This window comes from Oncorhynchus tshawytscha, linkage group LG17 (assembly GCF_018296145.1).
Source record: "Oncorhynchus tshawytscha isolate Ot180627B linkage group LG17, Otsh_v2.0, whole genome shotgun sequence".
Taxonomy (NCBI): domain Eukaryota; kingdom Metazoa; phylum Chordata; class Actinopteri; order Salmoniformes; family Salmonidae; genus Oncorhynchus; species Oncorhynchus tshawytscha.
In genome coordinates, this window is record NC_056445.1 from 6,079,747 (window position 1) to 6,103,749 (window position 24,003).

General features: G+C 42.0%; 1 protein-coding gene across 6 annotated transcripts in view; it reads left to right on the forward strand.

Moving 5' to 3' along the window:
* The window catches only part of LOC112216758 (lysine-specific demethylase 5A), a 41,151-nt gene that overhangs the window by 11,454 nt on the left and 5,694 nt on the right, over positions 1-24,003 (forward strand). For 3 of the 6 annotated variants that reach the window (XM_024376809.2, XM_024376811.2, XM_024376813.2), the window contains exons 7-25: positions 2,801-2,895; positions 3,127-3,294; positions 4,684-4,803; positions 5,057-5,215; positions 5,479-5,660; positions 9,597-9,759; positions 11,969-12,088; positions 13,123-13,317; positions 13,597-13,778; positions 15,462-15,586; positions 15,995-16,145; positions 16,431-16,551; positions 16,734-16,910; positions 17,038-17,216; positions 17,606-17,762; positions 19,328-19,507; positions 20,860-21,426; positions 21,648-21,806; positions 23,600-23,728. In XM_024376809.2, coding sequence (XP_024232577.1) covers positions 2,801-2,895; positions 3,127-3,294; positions 4,684-4,803; positions 5,057-5,215; positions 5,479-5,660; positions 9,597-9,759; positions 11,969-12,088; positions 13,123-13,317; positions 13,597-13,778; positions 15,462-15,586; positions 15,995-16,145; positions 16,431-16,551; positions 16,734-16,910; positions 17,038-17,216; positions 17,606-17,762; positions 19,328-19,507; positions 20,860-21,426; positions 21,648-21,806; positions 23,600-23,728 — 3,329 coding nt within the window. The remainder of the gene's footprint in view (positions 1-2,800; positions 2,896-3,126; positions 3,295-4,683; positions 4,804-5,056; positions 5,216-5,478; positions 5,661-9,596; positions 9,760-11,968; positions 12,089-13,122; positions 13,318-13,596; positions 13,779-15,461; positions 15,587-15,994; positions 16,146-16,430; positions 16,552-16,733; positions 16,911-17,037; positions 17,217-17,605; positions 17,763-19,327; positions 19,508-20,859; positions 21,427-21,647; positions 21,807-23,599; positions 23,729-24,003) is intronic. The other 3 variants (XM_024376810.2, XM_042300048.1, XM_024376812.2) reach the window with 2 other exon arrangements.

The window sequence follows — 24,003 nt, forward strand, 5'->3', positions numbered from 1 at the left end:
AACAACCCAGCAGCAGGACTGCTACCTCCGCCTTTGTGCAAGGAGGAGCAGGAGGAGCACTGCCAGAGCCCTGCAAAATGACATCCAGCAGGCCAAAATTGGCATGTGTCACAGACTGTCCAGGAGTTGGCGGATGCTTTAGTCCAGGTCTGGGAGGAGATCCCTCAGGAGACCATCCGCCACCTCATCAGGAGCATGCCCAGGCGTTGTAGGGAGGTCATACAGGCACGTGGAGGCCACACACACTACTGAGACTCATTTTGACTTGTTTTAAGGACATTACATCAAAGTTGGATCAGCCTGTAGTGTGGTTTTCCACTTTAATTTTGAGTGTGACTCCAAATCCAGACCTCCATGGGTTGATACATTTGATTTCCATTGATCATTTCTGTGTGATTTTGTTGTCAGCACATTCAACTATGTAAAGAAAAGTATTTAATAAAAATATTTCATTCATTCAGATCTAGGATGTGTTATTTTAATGTTCCCTTTATTTTTTTGAGCAGTGTATAAAGTACACATACCCCAAAAACTACTTAGTAGTACTTTAAAATTAAACTATTTCTGGTCAAAGGAATTGTCCTTAGGGCTCCAAGACAGGATTGTGTCGAGTCACATCTGGAGCATTGAAGGTCCAAAAGTGGCCTCCATTATTCTTAAATGTTCTCTTGATAAATGCATGAATTGGATCATTTTCCTGTCCTGCTAGGCATTCAACATGTAATATGTACCTTTGGGTGTCAGGGTAAATGTATGGAGTAAAAAGTACATTATTTTAATTAGGAGTGAAGTACAAGGTGTCAAATATAAAAAGTACAGATACTCAAGTAAAAATACTTTAAAGTAGTAACTAATTTACACCACTGGTGACCTCCTCCATGAAGCTGGTTGAGAGAATGCCAAGAGTGTGCAAAGCTGTCAAGAAGGCAAAGGGTGGCTATTTGAATCATCTTAAATATCATTTAATTTGTTAAACACCTTTTTTGGTTACTACATGATTCCATATCTTATTTCATAGTTTTTATGTCTTCACTATTATTCTACAATGTAGAAAATGGTCCAAATGAAAACCCTTAAATGAGTAGGTGTTCTAAAACTAGATTTGTATTCTTATTGTGCACAAGACAGCTGTTTGATTCACATGCCTCAGTGGATTAATCCATTGCAGAAGCCAAAGGGATCCCGCAGTCCATCACTCTGACATGCTTCTGAAATTGTAAATGGTTATGTTATGTTATGTAAGAATAATGGTGCAACATTAGTGAACACTATTTGACTGATAAATGTGTTTTCTCCCGGGATGGATAGTTGTCTGTCTGTCGTTCTGAAGCAATCTTCAGTGCGTCGTTGAATTGGCACCTTTCCCTATATGTTGCTATGTGCATAATAGCGAAGTTAACCAGCATATTGGTGTTGTGAACTAAGAGGTGGAGGCAGCAGCGGAGTGAAGAGACGAGGAAACCATTTTTGCTCTAATTGACTATGAAAATTGAGGCAAGAGGAAACTCTAACTTAATTAGGCCTATAATCAATAGCATAACTGTTAAATGTGCCTTATTTTTTAAATCATCCATGTATATCTAAAGAAATAAGACAGATCCTGCTTCTGTTGCCTGTTTTGAGTGTCTTGTTTAATAGCCTACTGATTTCTGTGAGCACCTAGCCTCAAGCTACCGCAATATGTTTGGTAAAGCAATTTCTCAAATTCAGCTGATGTAAATCTTTGCTATGCTGTAATACAAGTTTAAAAAAATAATTACATTGTTTTAACAGTCTCTGGTATGATTTTAATTTAGTGTTTACAGTGTTCCAAACGGGCAGAACAATTATATTGTAATCTAACAGCACCTGTTTGACACACACTACTCATGCAAAGCTTGCTCCTATACCCTCATTTTGTCTGGATCTCCAGTAGTTTCCACAACTAAGTCAAATGTCTTCCACAGATTTGACTTCCCCTTTCCCTCCTGAGCAACCAGTAAACATTCCCCCAGTTTTCAAGTTTGTCCTCCACATCCATTTTGCTGTCACGGAGTTTTTAACCAATTTGTTGATGTGATTATGATAGTCTATAGGTCAGGCCTATGTGGATGCAATGCATTGCGTAAACAGAGCAGGGGTTGAGGGAATTGTTTTCCTAAACAATTTTGGTAACAGAAGTTTTCAGTCAGAAGAACAAGTAAGACATTAAATGGCTGTACTTATGTTGCAGCTTCAGAACGGACAGCACGATGAACACTTGCTGTGCTGTAGTGCCTGCTCGCTGGAGAGGAGTGAGAACGTGTGCCAGTCACACAGGCACACTCACAGTAATTTTCTTTAACGCAGCGTGGCCAAAATACACTATGTACAATATGTTTTGTCTACCAATGGATTGGTTGAAAGAACAGACTACTCTCGGTGGACCAAGATTTTTCTATTATATCTAGTCATGTTGACATAAGATGATGAATACATTGAGCAATTATTTACATCTTGGCATGCTGTAAAATATTAGTATTTTTTAAAAACATTTGTTCATCCCTCATTACCTCAATTACTATGATACTCCCTTCACTGTTCATTGGCTGCACTAATTTCACTGTTTGTCTACATAACCTGGTTCAATCATTTACCATGTAACCCTGAAGAAGGCACTGTGTGCCGAAACGATGGTTGCTATACCCATTAAATGTTTTGGTGCATAATTAGTGTAATGTTTTTTTCTATATTTTCTTTTGGGGGGGGGAAATAAAAGTTGTGTAATGTCAATTTCCTCAGCTCGTTGTTGGAACAATTCTATTCTCTTGTGTTACATGAGAAGAAGATGGGTTGAATAAGAAGCAGCGTCACCTGAAGGCCCAGGCCTTCGCCATTAAGATGCGACCACGCAAGGAGACCCTGGAGGTCAACTTTGTGAGTGTCACCAGTTAACTTCCTCATCTGTGTCTGTCTATTATTGTATAATCTCAATTTTGTAAGTGTGAGTTGATTTCCACTTTTCATCTGTCTGTATTGTCCTGTTCTACTCACTTACAAATGAATCACTAGTGGACAATGGCGCAAAACATGTTTTTAGTTGCATGGACCACTTTTTGAATGTAATCATTTGTTTGACTGGTTATTGTTCTGTATTTCCTGTTCTAGATCCCCCAGATTGACCTGTACATGTGCCTGATGTGTGGGCGAGGCGACGAGGAGGATCGCCTCCTGCTGTGTGACGGCTGTGATGATAGCTACCACACCTTCTGTCTGATTCCGCCCCTACAGGATGTCCCCAAGGGGGACTGGCGATGCCCCAAGTGTGTCGCTGAGGTATGGAACTCTGGTGACTCTTCCACTACCCACTCCGAAGCCGATTCCTCACTTAAGAAACATACATGACAGCTGACTTGATGGAAGGTTTTTGCAGAAGTTGTTTGAGTTATAATTATTTCTTTATTGTGTCCCTTTCGGAAAATGTGTCTCCAAGTCCATATTTTGTCAAGAACAGCTCAAATAAGCAAAGAGGAACAACAGTCCACCATTACTTTAAGACATGAAGCTCAGTCAGTCCGGATAATTTTAAAGAACTTTGAAAGTTTCAGTCGCAAAAAACATCAAGCACTATGATGAAACTGGCTCTCATGAGGACCGCTACAGGCAATGGAAGACCCACAATTACCTCTGCTGCAGAGGATAAGTTCATTAGAGTTACCTGCACCTCCGATTGCAGGCCATATAAATGCTTCACCGAGTTCAAGTAACAGACACATCTCAACATCAACTGTTCAGAGGAGACTGCATGAATCAGGCCTTCATGGTCAAATTGCTACAAAGAAACCACTAATAAAGGACACCAATAAGAAGACTTGCTTGGGCCAAGAAACATGCGCGATGGACGTTTGACCGGTGGAAATCTATCCTTGTTTCTGATGAGTCCAAATTGAGATTTTTGGTTCCAACTGCTGTCTTTGTCAGACAGACAGAATAGGTGAACGGATGATCTCTGCATGTGGGGTTCTTACCGTGAAGAAGGAGGTGTGATGGTGTGGGAGTGCTTTGCTGGTGACACTGTCTGTGATTTATTTAGAATTCAAGACACACTTAACCAGTATGGCTACCACAGCATTCTGCAGCGATACGCCATCCAATCTGGTTTGTGCTTATTGGGACTGTCATTTGTTATTCAACAGTACTATGACCCAACACCTCCAGGCTGTGTAAGGAATATTTGTCAAAGCGGGAGAGTGATGGAGTGCTGCATCAGATGACCTGGCCTCCACAATCACCCGACCTCAACCCAATTGAGATGGTTTGGGATGAGTTGAACCACAGAGTGAAGGAAAAGCATCCAACAAGTGCTCAGCATATGTGGGAACGCCAAGACTGTTGGAAAAGCATTCCAGGTGAAGCTGGTTGAGAGCATTCCAAGAGTGTGCAAAGCTGTCATCAAGGAAAACGGTGAAGAATCTCAAATATAAAATATATTTTGATTTGTTTAACATTATTATTTTTTTGGTTACTACCTGATTCCATGTTTTATTTCATAGTTTTGAAGTCTTCACTATTATTCTACAATGTAAAGAATAGTAAAAATAAAGAAAAACCCTTGAATGAGTACATGTCCAAACTTTTGCTTGGTTCTGTACATAAATCATGTTGAGGACTATGGGATAGGATGATGTTTTCTCACTGGCTGTCTCACCCCGTTTCACCCTACAGGAGTGCAGTAAGCCGCGGGAGGCGTTTGGCTTTGAGCAAGCCGTGAGGGAGTACACCCTCCAGAGCTTTGGAGAGATGGCTGACCACTTCAAGTCAGACTACTTCAACATGCCCGTGCACGTACGTATCAAAATCAAACGGTCACCTTGAGTTATAGGCAAGAATCAAAAAACATCTATGCTTTTGGAATACATATGTTCAGGTTAGGTCTGTATCTCAAAATCAAGTCAGATGCTGTCGACCCACTTTCTTTGGGTGATGTTTTCATCCTTCATGCTGTTTAAAGTTGAACATCTAACCTTTCTCTCCCCCTAATGTCCAATCACATGTAAACAATGCATGTGTTTGTATTCTCCTTTCTCTGCACCCCCAGATGGTGCCGACAGAGCTGGTGGAGAAGGAGTTCTGGCGTCTGGTGAGCTCCATCGAGGAGGATGTCATTGTGGAGTATGGAGCTGACATCAGCTCTAAGGAGGTGGGCAGTGGCTTCCCTGTCAGGGACGGCAAGAGACGGCTGCTGGGAGACCAAGAGGTAACTGCACCAACTTGGACAAAGGACCCAGGCTCTTTCTCGTTAGTCTTTCGCCGCCTTTTCAAAACGCATTGGAGGTGAAGATCTGTTGTTCCTACATTTGGACCTTGTCCTCTAATGCCTTTTATGGAGTAGAGAGAGGACACAAGGGATCGTGCTAAGATTGAGAAAGAGCTACGGTATGAAATCCACGCCCTTAACGGCTTTTATGTTACTTTTGACCAGTAAGTAACTTCCATCACCTCTGTCTTGTTCTTCTGTAGGAGTACGCCAACTCAGGCTGGAACCTGAACAACATGCCAGTTTTGGAGCAGTCGGTCCTTACCCACATAAACGTGGATATCTCTGGCATGAAGGTGCCCTGGCTCTACGTGGGCATGTGCTTCTCCTCATTCTGCTGGCACATCGAGGACCACTGGAGCTACTCCATCAACTTCCTGCACTGGTAAAGTAACAAACAGAAATGCCTTGTCCTAAATCGACCGCTTGCCCAAATATTGAGTAATACTGTTTATTTTAGTCCAAAGGACATACATAAAATGTCTTAACACAGTCCTCAGTGGGAAGAGACCGACAAACACATGTACTAAACAATGTAAACCATATACAATGTTGCAATGGGTCGTAGATACAATTGTACTCCCATCTTCATTCTTCTGACTGTCTTCTGTGCCTCTCTCTCTCTGCCCGTCTGTCTGCCCGTCTGTTCGTCTGAAAATGTAATTTATTGGCATGACGTAACAATGTACATATTGCAAATACTTATTTTGGATATTTACAATATGAAAAAAAATGAGAATCAAAATTGTCAATGGGGACAACAGTAACAACAATAACCAAGGGTCAAAATAAACATACATTGAACAATAACAATAAGCATACAGTAGAGTACATGTGTAGGTTGATTGGTCTGTCAGACACTGTCCCTCAACTTATGGCAGGCAGCAATGTAGTGCGCTGCCAACCCACAGCTCTCTGCGTCCTCCCCCAACAGGACGGGTAGCCTACTCTCATCAGAGAGGTCTATGAAACCTTGAATAAGGGTTTCAAATTTGGGGAAATGACACTCTAATTGTTTTATATTTTTCACATTTTGTCAGGAAATGCAGCTCCGTCTCAGGTTCTGCTGTTGTGCAGTGGCTGCACAGCCTTTCCTCTACATGGAGCTAGGTTTTCATGTGTCTACCCTTCTCAATGGCAAGGCTGTGCTCACTGAGTCTGTACTTTGTCAAGGTTTTTCTAAGGTTTTGATCAGCAACCATGGTCAAATAGTTAGCCAGGGTGTACTTTCGATTTAGGGCCAGATAGCACTGCATTTTGCTTTGTGCTTGTGTTTCCCAATAAGCAATGTAGTTTTGTTTTGACTGTGTAGTAATTTGGTTTATTCTGATTGTTTGGATGTTCTGGTCCTGAGGCTTCAGTGTGTTAGTAGAACAGGTTTGTGAACTCAGCCCCAGGACCAGCTGGATGAGAGGACTATTTTCTTTGCTCAGCTCTTGGTATTGCAGGGTTGGTATATGATCTGAGAGGGGGTCACTGTATTGTAATTAGTTTTAGAAATTTTTTAATAGTTATTTCAATTTGAATTGGCTTTTTAATGGCGTAGAATGCTCTGTGTGCTTTCTCAGTTCATTCACTGCCTCATTAAGATGTCCAGTTGAGCTTATTTTTAAACCTAAGTAATTGTAGTGTGTGCAGTACTCTAAATATTTTGTACCAATTGAGGACTGGCTCTGGATCTTCTCTGGAAAATCATTATTTTTGTCTTTTTGGAGTTTACTGCCAGGGCCCAGGTTTGGCAGTACTGCTCTAGCAGGTCCAGGCTCTGCTGTAGGCCATGTGCTGTGGGTGACAGCAGGTATAGGTCATCTGCGGAGAGTAGGCATTTAACCTCTGAATTGTGGAGACTAACACCAGGGGCTGAGAATTTTTCTAGAATTCGTTATTGTAAATATTGAAGAATGCAGGGCTCAGATTGCAAACCTGGCGAAGGGTCATGTCATGTTTTACCCCCTACACCACTTTCAATAACTTTGTAGAACAGTCCCGTATGCCAAATAGAATCAAATGTTTTTTGGAAGTCGTTAAAGCAAGTGTATATTTTGGTGGACATGTTTATCTATCAGGGTGTGTAGGGTGTAAATATGATCAGTCGTGCAATGTTTTGGTATAAATCCAATTTAGGCTTTTACTCAAGACATAGTGCTTATTAAGGAAGTCTAGAACTCTTACATTTTATAATACTACAGAAAACCTTCCCCAGGTTACTGTTCACACAAATGCCTCTGTAATGTTTAGGGTCAAATTTGTCTCCGTTCTTAAAGATTGGGGTTACGAGTCCTTGATTCCAGATGTCAGGGAAATAAGCTACACTCTGGAACAAATTAAACAGTTTTTTAATATAGCCAATTTAAATTTTGCACTAGTGAGTTTGAGCATCTCATTTAGGACCATCAGGTCTGCATGCTTTTCTAAATTTGAGGGCCTGAAGTTTCTTAGACCTCCTGGTCAGTAATTCAATAAAAATAAAGTCTCTCTCGGTCTCTCTCTCGGTCTGTCTCATTCAAATTCAAGGTGCTTTATTGGCATGAAAAACATTGTCATTATTTCCAAAGCAACAACTTATACAATATACAATTATAAACAATAACAAATAATAATATAAAACAGTAAATAATAATACAAAATGAAATACAAAAATAACAATATAGGAGAAATGTAATAAATATGAAAAGCTAAACTTGGAAAATGAAACTAACTAAATAACTGTCATCTTCACCATTTACATCAGTACTACAACTATCATCATCATCATTACTACTACTACTACTACCACCACCATCACTAAACTGCTATCATTACCATCACCCTACCACACATACCACTACTATTTGGAATGATAAACAACAATAATACTAATAATAAGTAAGTTACTGTTTACTATGCAGATGTTATTATTCAGTGTCCCTCAGGCTATGGCAGGCAAATGCATATTTGAATGCAAGAGAAGCCATTGCTCCTTCGCACATGAGTATTTTGAGTTTTTCCTCTGGGTTTAATAAGTTACATTTTGGATTAAATGTTGCCATTTCTGTGAATAATGAATCTCTTTGTGATGAATATTTATCACAGTAAAGGAGAAAGTGCATCTCTGTCTCTACCTCACCTGTCATGCAGTATTCACATACACGCTCCTCTTTGGGTAGCCATGTCTTTTTATATCTGCCAGTTTCTATTGCCAATTGATGGTCACTCAGCCTGTACTTGGTAAGGATCTGTCTCTGCTTCGTGTCTCTGACAGAGTAGAGATAATCAGCCAATTCATATTCTCTGTTTAGGGTCAGATAGCAATTTAGTACGCTTTGGGATTTGTTTAGTTTTTCCACTGTTGTAAATATGAGTCCTTTGATTGGTTCATGATTTTGTTTATTGGAATTCTTTTTTTTAAGCACTGCTGGTGTCAGCTTGGTTGGTTAGGTCCAACATCAGCTGACTGAGAGGGCTCGTTTCTGGGCTCACCTCTTGGATTTTAAGTGCTTAAAATTGCATACTTGGATTTGAATTTAGATGTAGCCAAAAATGTAATGTTCTTTTCTGTATTTTCATTACTACTGGAAAGCGGCCCAATTCTGCCCTACATGCATTAGTTGGTGTATTTCTAGGGACTTGTAGATTTTTCTGACAGAATTCTGCATGTAGGGCTTCAATTGGATGTTTGTCCCACATTTTAAATTCCAGTTTGAGTGGCCCCCAAACTTTACTTCTGTAAAGAGCTATTGATAGGATTACACTGTCAAATATTATGGCCAAATTCTAATTAAGATGTTGATTTTGAATAATTTCATTTTTATTGCATACAATGCCTTTTCTTTGAGTGCATTCGCTGCCATATTAAAGTTTCACGATGCAGATATGGTCAGTCCAAGGTTGGTGTAATTTTTAGTGTGTTCAATTATGGTGGTGTTCAGGGTGAAGTTATATTTGTGTTTCTGACATCTGTTTTTTTGTTTTAGAAAATCATGATTTTCATTTTTTGGAAATGTACTGCCAGGACCCAATTATGGCAATATTGCTCTAGAATGTTAGTGCATCTCTGTCGAGCCTTAGGCCTGTACATGCTTAATGGTAGAATCAGAGGGGACTCTAGGTCGGTTTACTTACTGCTCAACTCTTGGGACAAATGTAGTCGATTTTGCCATCACTGACATTGACCCCTCCTCCATTAGTGCATTCAATGTCAGACCACAGACACCATTGTCAGATCAACGTGTTTCTGAAGAAATTAATCAATTCTGTACTTGTTGTGTCTTGCTCCCTGCCCCTCTCGCTCTCTGCCTTTCGTGCTCTTTCTGCCTCTCATGCTCTCTCTCTGCCTCTCCAGGGGGGAGCCTAAGACGTGGTATGGTGTCCCGGCCCACGCGGCAGAGCAGCTGGAGTCCGTGATGAAGAAGCTGGCCCCAGAGCTGTTTGACTCTCAGCCTGACCTGCTGCACCAGCTTGTCACCATCATGAATCCCAACGTCCTCATGGAGCACGGCGTGCCTGTATGTAGTGTGTGTTTTCATCAGTGGCCATATGTATCAAGTGATTCAGAGTACGAGTGTTGATCTAGGAACAGTTTTGCCAGTTGGATCACAATGAATATGTTTATATGGACAGGGGTGGGGATCTGATCCTGTATGCTTGAATCATACTGCCCCTTGCCCCTTTTTACGCAGTATTGTGAAGTACTTAAGTAGCACTATGAAGTATTTTTACTTAAGTTGTTTTTTGGGTTATCTGTACTTTTCATATTTTGGACTACTTTTGAAAATGGTTTACTTTTTACTCCGTACATTTTCCCTGACACCCAAAAGTACTTGTTACGTTTTTGCTTAGCAGGACAGGAAAATGGTCCAGTTCTCACTCACTTATCAAGCGAACATCCCTACTGCCTCTGATCTGGCAGACTCACTAAACACAAATGCTTAATTTTGTAAATTATGTCTGCGTTTTGGAGTGTACCCCTGGCTAGCCATAAATAAAATAAAAAAAGGACTGTGCCATCTGTTTTGCTTAATATAAGACATTTGAAATTATTTATACTTTTACTTTAACTCTAGATACTTAATTTAAGTATATTTTTCAATTACTTTTAGTTTTGATATTTGAGTATATGTAAAACCAAATACTTTTACTTTACTTTTAGCTACAGTGGGGCAAAAAAGTATATAGTCAGCCACCAATTGTGCAAGTTCTCCCACTTAAAAAGATGAGAGGCCTGTAATTTTCATCAGAGGTACACTTCAACTATACAGACCTTCTTTAAGAGGCTTCTCTGTCCTCTACTCGTTACCTGTATTAATGGCACCTTTTTGAACTTGTTGTCAGTATAAAAGACACCTGTCCACAACCTGTCAGTCAGTCACACTCCAAACTTCACTATGGCCAAGACCAAAGAGCTGTCAAAGGACACCAGAAACAAAATTGTAGACCTGCACCAGGCTGGGAAGACTGAATCTGCAATAGGTAAGCAGCTTGGTATGAAGAAATCAACTGTGGGAGCAATTATTAGGAAATGGAAGACATACAAGACCACTGATAATCTCCCTCAATCTGGGGCTCCACGCAAGATCTCACCCCGTGGGGTCAAAATGATCACAAGAACGGTGAGCAAAAATCCCAGAACCACACGGGGGGACCTAGTGAATGACCTGCAGAGAGCTGGGACCAAAGTAACAAAGCCTACCATCAGTAACACACTACGCCGCCAGGGACTCAAATCCTGCAGTGCCAGACGTGTCCCCCTGCTTAAGCCAGTACATGTCCAGGCCCATCTGACGTTTGCTAGAGAGCATTTGGATGATCCAGAAGAAGATTGGGAGAATGTCATATGGTCAGATGAGACCAAAATAGAACTTTTTGGTAAAAATTCAACTTGTTGTGTTTGGAGGACAAAGAATGCTGAGTTGCATCGAAAGAACACCATACCTACTGTGAAGCATGGGGGTGGAAACATCATCTTTTGGGGCTGTTTTTCTGCAAAGGGACCAGGACGACTGATCCGTGTAAAGGAAAGAATGAATGGGGCCATGTATCGTGAGATTTTGAGTGAAAACCTCCTTCCATCAGCAAGGGCATTGAAGATGAAACGTGGCTGGGTCTTTCAGCATGACAATGATCCCAAACACACCGCCCGGGCAATGAAGGAGTGGCTTCGTAAGAAGCATTTCAAGGTCCTGGAGTGGCCTAGCCAGTCTCCAGATCTCAATCCCATAGAAAATCTTTGGAGGGAGTTGAAAGTCCGTGTTGCCCAGCAACAGCCCCAAAACATCACTGCTCTAGAGGAGATCTGCATGAGGAATGGGCCAAAATTCCAGCAACAGTGTGAAAACCTTGTGAAGACTTACAGAAAACATTTGACCTCTGTCATTGCCAACGAAGGGTATATAACAAAGTATTGAGAAACTTTTATTGACCAAATATTTATTTTCCACCATAATTTGCAAATAAATTCATAAAATCCTACAATGTAATTTTTATTTTATTTTTTCTCATTTTGTCTGTCATAGTTGAAGTGTACCTATGATGAAAATTACAGGCCTCATCTTTTTAAGTGGGAGAACTTGCACACTTGGTGGCTGACTAAATACTTTTTTGCCCCACTGTATGTTTACTTTTGCTCAAATATGACAATTGAGTACTTTTACCAACACTGCTTTTACGAGATCAAGTCTGCATTGTGTCTTACTGGTGTGTGTTTATACCACTCAGGTTTTCCGGACCAACCAGTGTGCAGGGGAATTTGTGGTGACTTTTCCCAGAGCCTACCACAGTGGCTTCAACCAGGGATACAACTTTGCTGAGGCTGTCAACTTCTGTACCGCAGACTGGGTGTGTTTAAAGTGTTTGTGTTTTAACAAATATTACCATAATGTTGAATTGGAATTTTGAAATTGGAAGTTGGTTTGGGCTGTATCCAGATTATCATACCTTCATACCGACCTTGTGCCATACTGAGAGATTCGGTAATACCAGGACTGTTTTCAAACCCAACTGATTCTCTTTAATCCGAAGGTTAGCAATGCTAACAAGTACATGTAAAATCCCGTAGTGAATGCTAACGAGCGCATTGCAAATATTCTATAGTTGTTGACTTAACTCAAAAATGATGCGCGCAATAAAACTAATTTTAGACAGCAAGGCTTTTGATCCAGGAGGGGATTCTCTGCTGTTACTAAGTGAATGCTTGATTTCGTAAGAGCTAACCACTTAGCCAACTAGCTACTAAATTAGCAAACCATATGCACAACTGCAAGAGCTTTTAGCATATTCTAGACAGTTAACTTAGTTATGATATCTAGCTGGCAAACATTAAGTTGTGAATTTTATGCTTTAACTAGATCACCTGGTGCATGCTGCACAACAGTGACTCACAAGGCAAACAAACACAACGTGACTGGGGACTACCGTTACGCTTAATAATGAGAAATTATGTGACTAGTGAAATGGCAGAGCACAATCTTCTTTATCTCCTAACATATTGCGCAAGTTGACTGCAGGTATTTATTTAAGTAGCTTCAAATTTTAAATTAAAAATACAACAAAAGCAAAACAAATAATTTCAATGCTATTGATGGTATTGGAAAACCATCAAGTGGCTATTTCCAAATAGCCCGGTATACCGCCCAAGCCACATTGGGAGCTTAATTAAATTATTTTAGGTCAAGTATTTTAGACCCTTCTTACTGGCCGCAATGCTGTCTTGGTGAAATTATCATCTTAGATATTCCCCCTCCAATGTTCTCTTTGCTTCTCCTTGATATTTTGAGGAGGCTAGGAGAAAAGATCCAAGGAATCGATTAAATACTCTGACATTCTGTCTCTCTCTCTTCTCTCTCTCTCTTTGTGTCCCCGTTCCCTCCCAGCTCCCGATGGGTCGTCAGTGTGTGGCCCACTACCGGCGGCTCCACCGCTACTGCGTCTTCTCCCACGAGGAGCTGCTGTGCAAGATGGCTGCCGACCCCGAGAGCCTGGATGTGGAGCTGGCTGCTGCAGTCTTCAGAGAGATGGGAGAGATGATGGAGGAAGAGACACGGCTCAGAAAGTCCGTGCAGGAGATGGTGAGGGACAGGGCCCAATGGGGATTTCTATATAAACAACTTTTTGCCATTTTAGGAAAACTTTACAGGATGGACAGAGGGTGAAGTAATGCAAGCGGGGTTTACTTGGGAATACATTATGATGATACACGATACAACAATGTTGACATCACACAATCCCAAAGATATGTTTCAAATTAACACCCCAAAAGTGAATCAATTATGTAATTTCACATTCGTCCTCCCACTCTAGTTAAAGTGGTTTGTTTTCATGTTTGCGATTTCTCTCCGTGACTGCAGGGTGTGCTGTCCTCGGAGCAGGAGGTGTTTGAGCTGGTCCCTGATGACGAGCGTCAGTGTCAGAAGTGTAAGACCACATGTTTCCTGTCGGCTCTGACGTGTCCCTGCAGCCCAGAGCGTCTCGTCTGTCTGCACCACGCCAAGGAACTCTGTGACTGTCCCTTGGGAAACAAGTGTCTACGGTAAGGAGTACAGCCGGGTGATATGGACATAAGTTCATAAGAATGTGCGCCAGTTTTTATTATCCGTTGTACTACTACTAGTTTAATGGTTGTAGCTATCAATTGTCCTATTAAGAATCACCCATGTTAACAAACTTATTTCATTTCAAATTTTACATATAGGCTACTTATCGTAATGAACGATAAGTGATTGGTATGGTCGGTGTCGATAATTTTTATCATCCCAGCTCTATTACGGAGAGAGGGTTGGTTTTTGAGTGAGTGAATAAATTAATTTAAGGAGTTACAAGTGTCTCTGGTGAGAAGGAATGGATGGATTGATGGATGAATGAAGTAGAGTAGTTATGAACTCTGTACTGCTCAGAAGCCCCCATAAGAGCCCACTGATTAATGACAGTAGTTTTACCTGTCAATGCATCAGTGAGGACTTGGATGTATTTGTGTTTATTATGGATCCCCATTAGTTTCTGCCAAAGCAGCAGCCACTTCCTGGGGTCCAATCTAAATTCAATCTAAATTTACAGTTACTTGATGTGGAATAGAGTTCCATGTAGTCATGGCTCTGTAGTACTGTGTGCCTCCCATATTCTGTTCTGGACTTGGGGACTGTGAAGAGACCTCTTGTGGCATGTCTTGTGGGGTATGCATGGGTGTCTGAGCTGTGCGCCAGTAGTTTAGACAGACAGCTCGGTGCATTCAACATGTCAATACCTCTCATATATAAAAGTAGTGATGAAGTCAATCTCTCTTCCACTCTCAGCCAAGAGAGATTGACATGCATATTATTGTTAGCTCTCTGTGTACATCCAAGGGCCAGTCATGCTGCCCTGTTCTGAGCCAATTGCAATTTTCCTAAGTCCTTTTTTGTGGCACCTGACCACACGACTGAACAGTAGTCAAGGTGCGACAAAACTAGGGCCTGTAGGACCTGCCTTGTTGATAGTGTTAAGGCAGAGCATCGCTTTATTATAGACAAAATTCCCCCCCATCTTAGCTACAACTGCATCAATATGTTTTGACCATGACAGTTTACAATTTAGTGTTGTTACTCCAAGCAGTTTAGTCATCTCAACTTGCTCAATTTCCACATTATTTATTTGAGGTTTATGGTTTAGTGAGTGTTTTGTTCCAAATACAGAACTTTTAGTTTTAGAAATATTTAGGGCCAACGTATTCCTTGCCACCCACTCTGAAACTAACTGCAGCTCTTTGTTGAGTGTTGCAGTCATTTCAGTCGCTGTAGTTGCTGATGTGTATTGTGTTGAGTCATCCGCATACATAGAAACTCTGGCCTTTCTCAGTCAGTGGCATGTCATTAGTAAAAATTGAAAAAGCAAGGGGCCTAAATGGCTACCCTGGGGAATTCCTGATTCTAACTGGATAATATTTGATAGGCTTCCATTAAAGAACACCCTCTGTGTTCTGTTAGACAAGTAACTCTTTATCCACATTATAACAGGGGGTATAAAGCCATAACACAAGTTTTTCCAGCAGCAGACTATGATCGATAATGTCAAGCTGCACTGAAGTCTAACAAGATGTATTTTCACTGGCCCAGAATAAATCTCCTCTCCACTGAATGTAGTTTTTAAATTTATGAATAGGTTTAATCTGGGTCACTAACCCCATAGCGCAATCAATATTAAATAGGTGCTGACGCTCCTCTGTCTCTTTATATTCCAGCTACCGTTATGATCTGGAGGAGTTTCCCTCCATGTTGTATGGGGTGAAGTCCAGAGCCCAGTCCTATGACACCTGGGCCAAGCGGGTCACTGAGGCCTTAGCTGCTGACCACAAGAACAAGAAAGGTAGGTGGACTATCTATACTGTAAAGGCGGAAATACTCGGCACAATATTAGAACAATTGTACTACGATTCCCCATGCCTCATGTTGCTCTCTCCTCTATTCTTATCTTTCTTGCTCTCCTGTCTGTGTGAATTGAGATTCTACTTTGTCTCTGTACTGGCGTAGCTTGACGAGTTGGAGGGTAGGGTGTTGTATGGAGGTGATATGGTACCTTGACAGGATGACGGAATAGCGTATGCTTGTCCAGATGGGTTAGGAACAATGTGGCCTCTTGAAGCATGGGTTGAGATTCAGTCTGTCTGGTAGACCTATTTGTCCACGGATGGAAGCAGTTTAAATGTCTTAGTCAGCTTTCGGCTGCAGTTCGTGCTTCCGTTTTAGGGTGTGGCTGTTCCTCTCCCTTTGTCAGACCTGATAGAGTTGAAGGTTCTTCTGGAGGATGCAGAGGACAGGAAGTACCCAGAGAACAGTCTGTTCCGTCGGCTGAGAGAAATGGTGAAGGAGGCCGAAACCTGCTCCTCTGTGGCCCAGCTACTGCTCAGCCGCAAGCAGAGACACAGGTCCGTAGAGTACAAGATACACACACACACGCCGCTGTTATATCCCTGTTCTCTTCTCCTGAATTGTGTACTTGCACACTCCACACCATGGATTTAAAAACATTGGATCGGTGCAAGCATTCTCCTTTGTTTTTACACCAAAGAATCTGTGAGGGGGAGAGTGTGCTAGTGCGCACTTTGGGAGAAGGGTCGCACATCGGGACATAACCTCAAGCACCATTTTAACGTTTATACCCCTACCTGTGAGTAATACATCAACTCAAAGTATATATCTCTGTATTCCAGTACCAGGCAGCGTCCAGAGAGCAGCAGGACTCGTAACAAGCTGACAGTGGAGGAGCTGAAGGTCTTTGTAGAGCAGCTGTTCAAACTGCCCTGTGTCATTGGACAGGCTCGACAGGTCAAAGTAAGTCCCAAACATTATAGTCACTGGCCATTATTAAGAGATGTACAGGAATTCTCCTCCTCTGACATCCTACTCTATTTGTATTACATCACTGAAGTTGACCTGTCCCCAAACCAGTATTAGTTGATTAGTAGTCCTTGATTGTTAGTATATAACACCATATCCCTCCCTCCCTCCCCCAGGAGTTACTAGAGAACGTGGAGGACTTCCATGAGAGAGCCCAGCTAGCCCTGGCTGACGAGCTGCCTGACTCCTCCAAGCTGCAGGCCCTGCTAGACCTGGGTGGAGGTCTGGATGTGGAACTACCTGAGCTGCCCAGGCTCAAACAGGAGCTGCAGCAGGCCCGCTGGCTGGATGAGGTGATGACTGATGATATTATTGTACATTAGTTTTTTACCTCAGTTTGTTTGTGTGGTTTCTTCAGCAGTCTAAAATAGTTTTCTGGGAGTGGAATAATATTCAATTGAAACGTTTTGTTATGATTAGGTGCGTGTGATGCTGGCAGAGCCCCATCGGGTGACCCTGGAGCTGATGAAGCGGCTGATAGACTCTGGGGTGGGGCTGGCACCACACCATGCTGTGGAGAAGGCCATGACTGAGTTGCAGGAGATACTCACTGTGTCAGAGAGATGGGAGGACAAGGCCCGCGCATGCCTACAGGCCAGGTAATGATGAAGATACACATTACATACCTATAGGACAGTTCTCTCATCTGCCTACAGGCCAGGTAATGATGAAGATACACATAACATACCTATAGGACAGTTCTCTCATCTGCCTTACAGGCCAGGTAAATGTGAATATGATAATGCTGTTCTTAAGTCACCTGCCTATAGCTTTGGTGTCATATGCTTGGGTCGCGTTCAATAGTGTACACCTTCGCAAAAATGTTTAACAAATTGGTCTTACTGGACAAGTTCAGGTAGTTTCACTCGGTTTCAAAACGTTTTACCCCTTCTGAATGTGACCCAATTCCTGTTTAGCATATTGCATCAAAGGATGCCTGTGAAATGAATTTCTCTAAATCCATTATTTCTTGTGTCTCCTCCCCCAGGCCTCGGCACAGCATGCTAACCCTAGAGAACATTGTGATAGAGGCCAGGAACATCCCGGCCTACCTGCCCAATGTCCTGGCCCTCCGAGAGGCTCTGCACAAGGCCAAGGAGTGGAGTGCCAAGGTGGATGCCATTCAGGTAGTGTCGCGTCACACGGTAATTACTGATGAGTATAGATTCAATTTGTGATGTGATACAGATGTAGCTACAGTATAGGCAGGCATCTCTAAATATTTGTATGTGATGCACTCGGCTCTGTTTATACGCAATGGAACGGCTTGCTCATTTGTTAAAAGCTTACTTTAGCTAGGTTTCCATCAATTTGTCGAAAGATTTTTAAGCGAGTGGCGCAGCGGTCTAAGGAACTGCATTGCAGTGCTTGAGGTGTCACTTCAGCCCTGGGTTCGATCCCAGGCTTTGTCACAGCCGGCCGTGACCGGGAGAACAATGAGGTGGCGCACAATTGGCCCAGCGTCGTTAGGGGAGGGTTTGGCCGCCCGAGATTTCCTTGTCCCATCGCGCTATAGCGGCTGGGTTTGGTCGCCAGCTATACGTTGTTTCGTCCGGGTTATTTTTTATTTATTTATTTCACCTTTATGTAACCAGGTAGACCAGTTGAGAACAAGTTCTCATTTACAACTGCAACCTGGCCAAGATAAAGCAAAGTAGTGTGACTCAAACAACAACAGAGTTGCACATGGAATAAACAAACGTACAGTCAATAACACAATAGAAAAAGTCAGTGTGTGCAAATGGCGTAAGGAGTTTAGGCAATAAATAGGCCGTAGTCGCAAAGTAATTACAGTTTAGCAAATTAACACTGGCGTGATAGATGTGCAGATGATGTGCAAGTAGAGATACTGGTGTGCAAAAGAGAAAAAAGTCAATAAAAACAATATGGGGATGAGGTAGGTAGTTGGATGGGCTATGTACAGCTAGCTGATGCTTAAAGTTAGAGAGGGAGATAGAAGTCTCCAACTTCAGTGATTTTTGCAATTCGTTCCAGTCATTGGCAGCAGAGAACTGGAAGGAAAGGCGGCCAAAGGTCAAACATTTTCTTTACGTCTTCACAAGGTTTTCACTGCTCTATAGGAGATCTGCATGAGGAATGGGCCAAAATACCAGCAACAGTGTGAAAACCAGTGTGAAAACCGATCATGTCCCCAGCATAAAATTAAGACCCTCAATATTTATTGGGAAGAAGCAACAAGCTCCTCATCACTGTGCACTTTCACCACCCTGTGAAGTTCATAACTTATGTAGTCTGTAGCCTAATAAACTGTACAGTATGAATACTTTTCCAAGACATACTGGGAGAACTACACAACCATATTATTTACTGCAACATGATGGTAACACCATCAACAAATCCGCATCCAAGCATTTCCACTGCATTGGTCCTATTTATCTATTTCACCGACAAAACAATTATCCCCTGTATTTTTTTTCTGTCGAAATTTGGAAAGTTTACTGGCAATTTATACTGTTTCCATCAGGCCTGTTGTGATTATTAGATTTTTTTTTTTTTTTTATCCGACAAACTTTACTGCATATATATAGTTGGATGGAAACATGGTTGTTGTTACCAGATAAGTTTAATTTATATTATCAGAACATGAATGATGAATGGGAAGGGTGATACTGTGCGATGCATAATTTTTTTTTTTATCGACATGATTAATTTCCCCCTATGTTTCCCCTGTGCGTTTCACTCCCTCCAGAGTGGCAGTAACTATGCGTACCTGGAGCAGCTGGAGAGCCTGCTGGCGAGGGGTCGCTCCATCCCCGTCCGGCTGGATCCCCTGCCCCAGGTCGAATCCCAGGTGGCCTCGGCCCGCGCTTGGAGGGAGAGGACCGCACGCACCTTCCTCAAGAAGAACTCCACCTACACCCTGCTACAGGTAAGTCATAATACCCTGGGTTGGGCTGTACCCATGCACTGAGAAAGCATGGTTAAGTATGTTGCTGAGATGGTAGTTTGAAATATTTTTTTCCCCAACAAGCAGCCCTTTACAGACTATGCTGACCCTAGAGTGCAATATGAGATATTTGCTTAACTTCTTGATGCTTACCCATCCCTTAAGCGGGATAATTGTCATCAGCAACCGCTGAATAGCATAGCGCCACAGTCAAATAATATTACAAAAAAATATTGATATTCATGAAATCACAAGTGCAATATTGCAAAACACAGCTTTGCCTTTTTTTTAATCCACCTGTCCTCTCAGATTTTGAAATTATGCTTTACAGCGAAAGCAATCCAAGCGTTTGTGTAAATGTATCGATCGCATGACAAAACATTAAGTACACTTAGCATCAGGTAGCTTGGTCACGAAAAGCAATCAAATTAATCGTTTACCTTTGATCTTCGGATGTTTTCACTCATGAGACTCCCAGTTACCCACAAATGTTCCTTTTGTTCCATAAAGATTATTTTTATATCCAAAATACCTCCGTTGCTTTGTCGCGTTATGTTCAGAAATCCACAGGAAAGAGCGGTCACAACAACGCAGACAAATTCCAAATAATATCCATAATGTCCACAGAAACATGTCAAATGTTTTTTATAATCAATCCTCAGGTTGTTTTTAAAATATATATTTGATAATATATCAACCGGGAGTGTAGGTTTTTCAATAGGACAGGGAGAAACAATGGCCGCTTTACTCTGTTGTGCAAAACTCACTCTGAGAGCCCCCACCTATCCACTTACACAATGTGATCTTTCTCGCTATTTTTTCAAAATAAAAGCCTGAAACTATGTCTAAAGACTTTTGTCACCTTAGGGAAGTCGTAGGAAAGTGAATCTGGTTGATATCCCTTTAAATGGAGGATAGGCATGCATAGGAACAGAGGTTTCAAAATAAGAGGCACTTCCTGATTGGATTTTCCTCAGGTTTTCGCCTGCAATATCAGTTCTGTTAAACTCACAGACAATATTTTGACAGTTTTGGAAACTTTAGAGTTTTCTATCCTAATCTGAATTATATGCATATTCTAGTTTCTGGGGCTGAGAAATAGGCAGTTTCAAATGGGTACGTTCTTTTTAGCCAAAAAACGAAGAAACTGCCCCCTACACGCAAAAGGTTAAGCTATGTAGAATGGTGCAGAAGTTGGTGAATGAACATTTGCAAATCGTTGTGAATTCCATCTGTCTATACTGTAGGTAGTTGGGAATAGGACCAATATTATCATAGGACTGGTAGTTAGATAGCGTCTTTGCTAATCTCTATTCTTGTGTGTTCTCTCTTAGGTCCTCAGTCCACGTGTGGATATTGGTATCTACGGCAACAGCAAGGGCAAACGCAAACGAGTCAAGGAGCTCCTTGAGAAGGAGAGAGGAGGTCTCGACCTGGAGGGTCTCAGTGACCTGGACGAGAGTTACGAAGACGCCTGCGACCCGGCCACCGTTGTAGCGGCATTCAAATCCAAGGAGCAGAAAGAGGTTGAAGCCATCCACTCCCTCCGAGCTGCCAACCTGGCTAAGATGGCCATGTCTGACCGTATCGAGGAGGTAAAGTTCTGTCTGTGTCGTAAGACCGCCAGCGGGTTTATGTTGCAGTGTGAACTGTGCAAGGACTGGTTCCACGGAGCCTGCGTGCCGTTACCGAAAACGGGCTCTCAGAAGAAGCTCATGGGCACAGCCGGTTGGCAGAGCAACAGCAAGGAGGCAAAGTTCCTGTGCCCATTGTGCCAGCGCTCGCGTCGCCCGCGTCTGGAGACCATCCTGTCCCTACTGGTGTCCCTCCAGAAGCTGCCGGTGCGTCTGCCTGAGGGAGAGGCCCTACAGTGCCTGACGGAGAGAGCCATGGGCTGGCAGGTAGGGATGAGTTCAACACCTGTTTTCAGAATCAATTATTTTATGGTTGCTAGAGTTGATTTAATCAAAGTCGGTAGGAGTTTTACCTGCAAAACTTAGTAAGAAGTATATGTGAAAGGGTGAAAAGCCACACATTCTGAATCTAACTAAATGTTGTTTATTTCAACTCTTATCTCTGTTTATTAATGGAATTGATTAATCTAAATCCTCTCTACTTGCAGGACCGCGCCAGGCAGGCCCTGGCTACAGACGAGCTGTCCTCGGCCCTGGCCAAGCTGTCGGTGCTCAGTCAGAGGATGGTAGAACAGGCTGCCCGGGAGAAGACCGAAAAGATTATCAACGCTGAGCTGCAGAAGGCTGCCGCAAACCCTGACCTGCAGGTAAGAGATTAATGGTGCCGTATGGTACTCAGAGCCAAGTATAGTGAGTTTGGAGACGCTAACATGGCGTCCAGTGTAAAAAAAAGTTGTCTGTTAACTCTCTATATGGATCTCATGATCAGTCATTCCTCTAAACAAGGTGCTTTGGGATAAGGTAAGTCAAGAGATGAACAGACTGAAGTGTTTTTTTTTTATGTCCCCTCTTCCTCGTTTGTTAGAGTGAAAAACAGAAAGATTGGTTCCACGGTAGTGTCGTGTCTCTGACTATGATTAAATTATGACATGCTATGTTATCAAATCGATTTCCTAACGTTTAATTTATTACGTGATTGAATTAAACCATGCAACAATTAAACCATTAATAACCTGGGGCACCACGGAAGCATTCATTTATATAGAGCAGTTATCTCCTGATTCCACTCTCTTAAAGATCTGAAGATCTTTTATATCAATAGCAGTCAATTATTAATCGTTACCTCGATCGGTCTCATTCTGATTGTCGTAAGTACTTGGTTATCTGCTTGAACCCTAGTTGAATCAGCAATACGCCCTGGGGCGGCAGGGTAGCCTAGTGGTTAGAGCGTTGGACTAGTAACTGGAAGGTTGTCAGCTCGGGGATTTGAACTTGCAAGGTACAAATCTGTCGTTCTGCCCCTGAACAGGCAGTTAACCCACTGTTCCTAGGCCGTCATTTACAATAAGAATTTGTTCTTAACTGACTTGCCTAGTTAAATAAAGGTCAAATAAAAAAATTAAATACACAAATTGGCATAATTATTTGTTTACTAAATACCTAAATAATCGTGTGTGTGCACACAGGATAGATCATACATCGATTACTAATCATATCATGAAAAGCCCCTAGTGGGCTAACCTGATGTGACGGCTGGTTACACAAAGGAAGGGGGTTGGGTTTTTTTTAAGCATCTTTTTGGTCGTAGTGTTGTAGAGCGGATACGTTGAAGTACCCTTTTGTTCTTCGGAGATTCAACATCTAGGAGGTATCACTTTTTTAGTGAATAATAGTTCAAAGTTCATACCAAGTTGCCATATTCAGCTTGTGCTGTATTTTGGCTGGTCTAGTCGAAATTCACCATTCCAGCGTGGTGATCGTCACCTCCATGTTGAAGTTCTCCCTTTTAAACGTTAGGACAGCAGTCCTAACATTTGTGGAACTAAATGTTAATTTTGTTAGGGTGTAGTTAAAATGAGCCCTTTTAAATGTACGGACACCAGTCCTCACGTCATCGGGAACTGAGGTTTACATCCGTCAACGGACTATTGTATTGGGGGAGAGAAGGGCGTTTCATAGTTCTCAACCAATGTCTGTTCACTTGGGCGTGGCCACTGAGGGAGCATAAGTTTACTTATGAAAACAATTCTCTCATTTAGAAGTTTACAAATAGTTTTATATTTAAACGTTTGAATTGCACAATTCCATGTGCATCTGATAACTGGAATGTGTAGACTTTCCAAGATACAGTTTGTCATCCTATCATCAGTAATAATGTCCCAGACAACAACTTATCTGACATCATATTCTTTAAGTACCAACGGACACTTTCAACTGGTTGAGAAAGGGAATTATTGTTCCATTCCCCAGCCTTTTGATGTTACCATACTTTCTCTATGGTAACAAAAGGGCTTTCCAAGTGCTCTCCATTCTGTAGAGTGGAGCGAAAAAGGGTATAAAGGTATTTATAGGGGGTTCATATACAGGTATCTTCATGACAGTGATGATATTACTACTGATGAGAAGTAACCAGAATGACTGAGATCTGTTCTCTCCGTAGGGTCACATCCAGACATTCCAGCAGGCAGGGTTCAGCAGGGCAGCTTCGCCACGCCAGTCTGTCGACTACGATGACGAGGAGACCGACTCAGACGAGGACATCAGGGAAACATATGGCTACGACATGAAGGTACTGTGGTGTGGCCTATGGAGAGTTTTCTCAAACGTCAAGAGTATTTTTTTTAAATATCAAAAAATACCTGTTGAATCAATTAAAATAAAACCATATACAACTATATAGCTGCTAGTTTTCTATAGGCAATGTTTTAGACAGAGTGGTAACGAAGCTAGTAAAACATTACTGTTCAATTTATGTCTAGCAAGACACAGCACTTAGCAAACCCTGCTTTTCTAGCATTGTGTCTTCACCTGCCCCACTTTCTTGCGCTCTCACGCTCTGTGGGT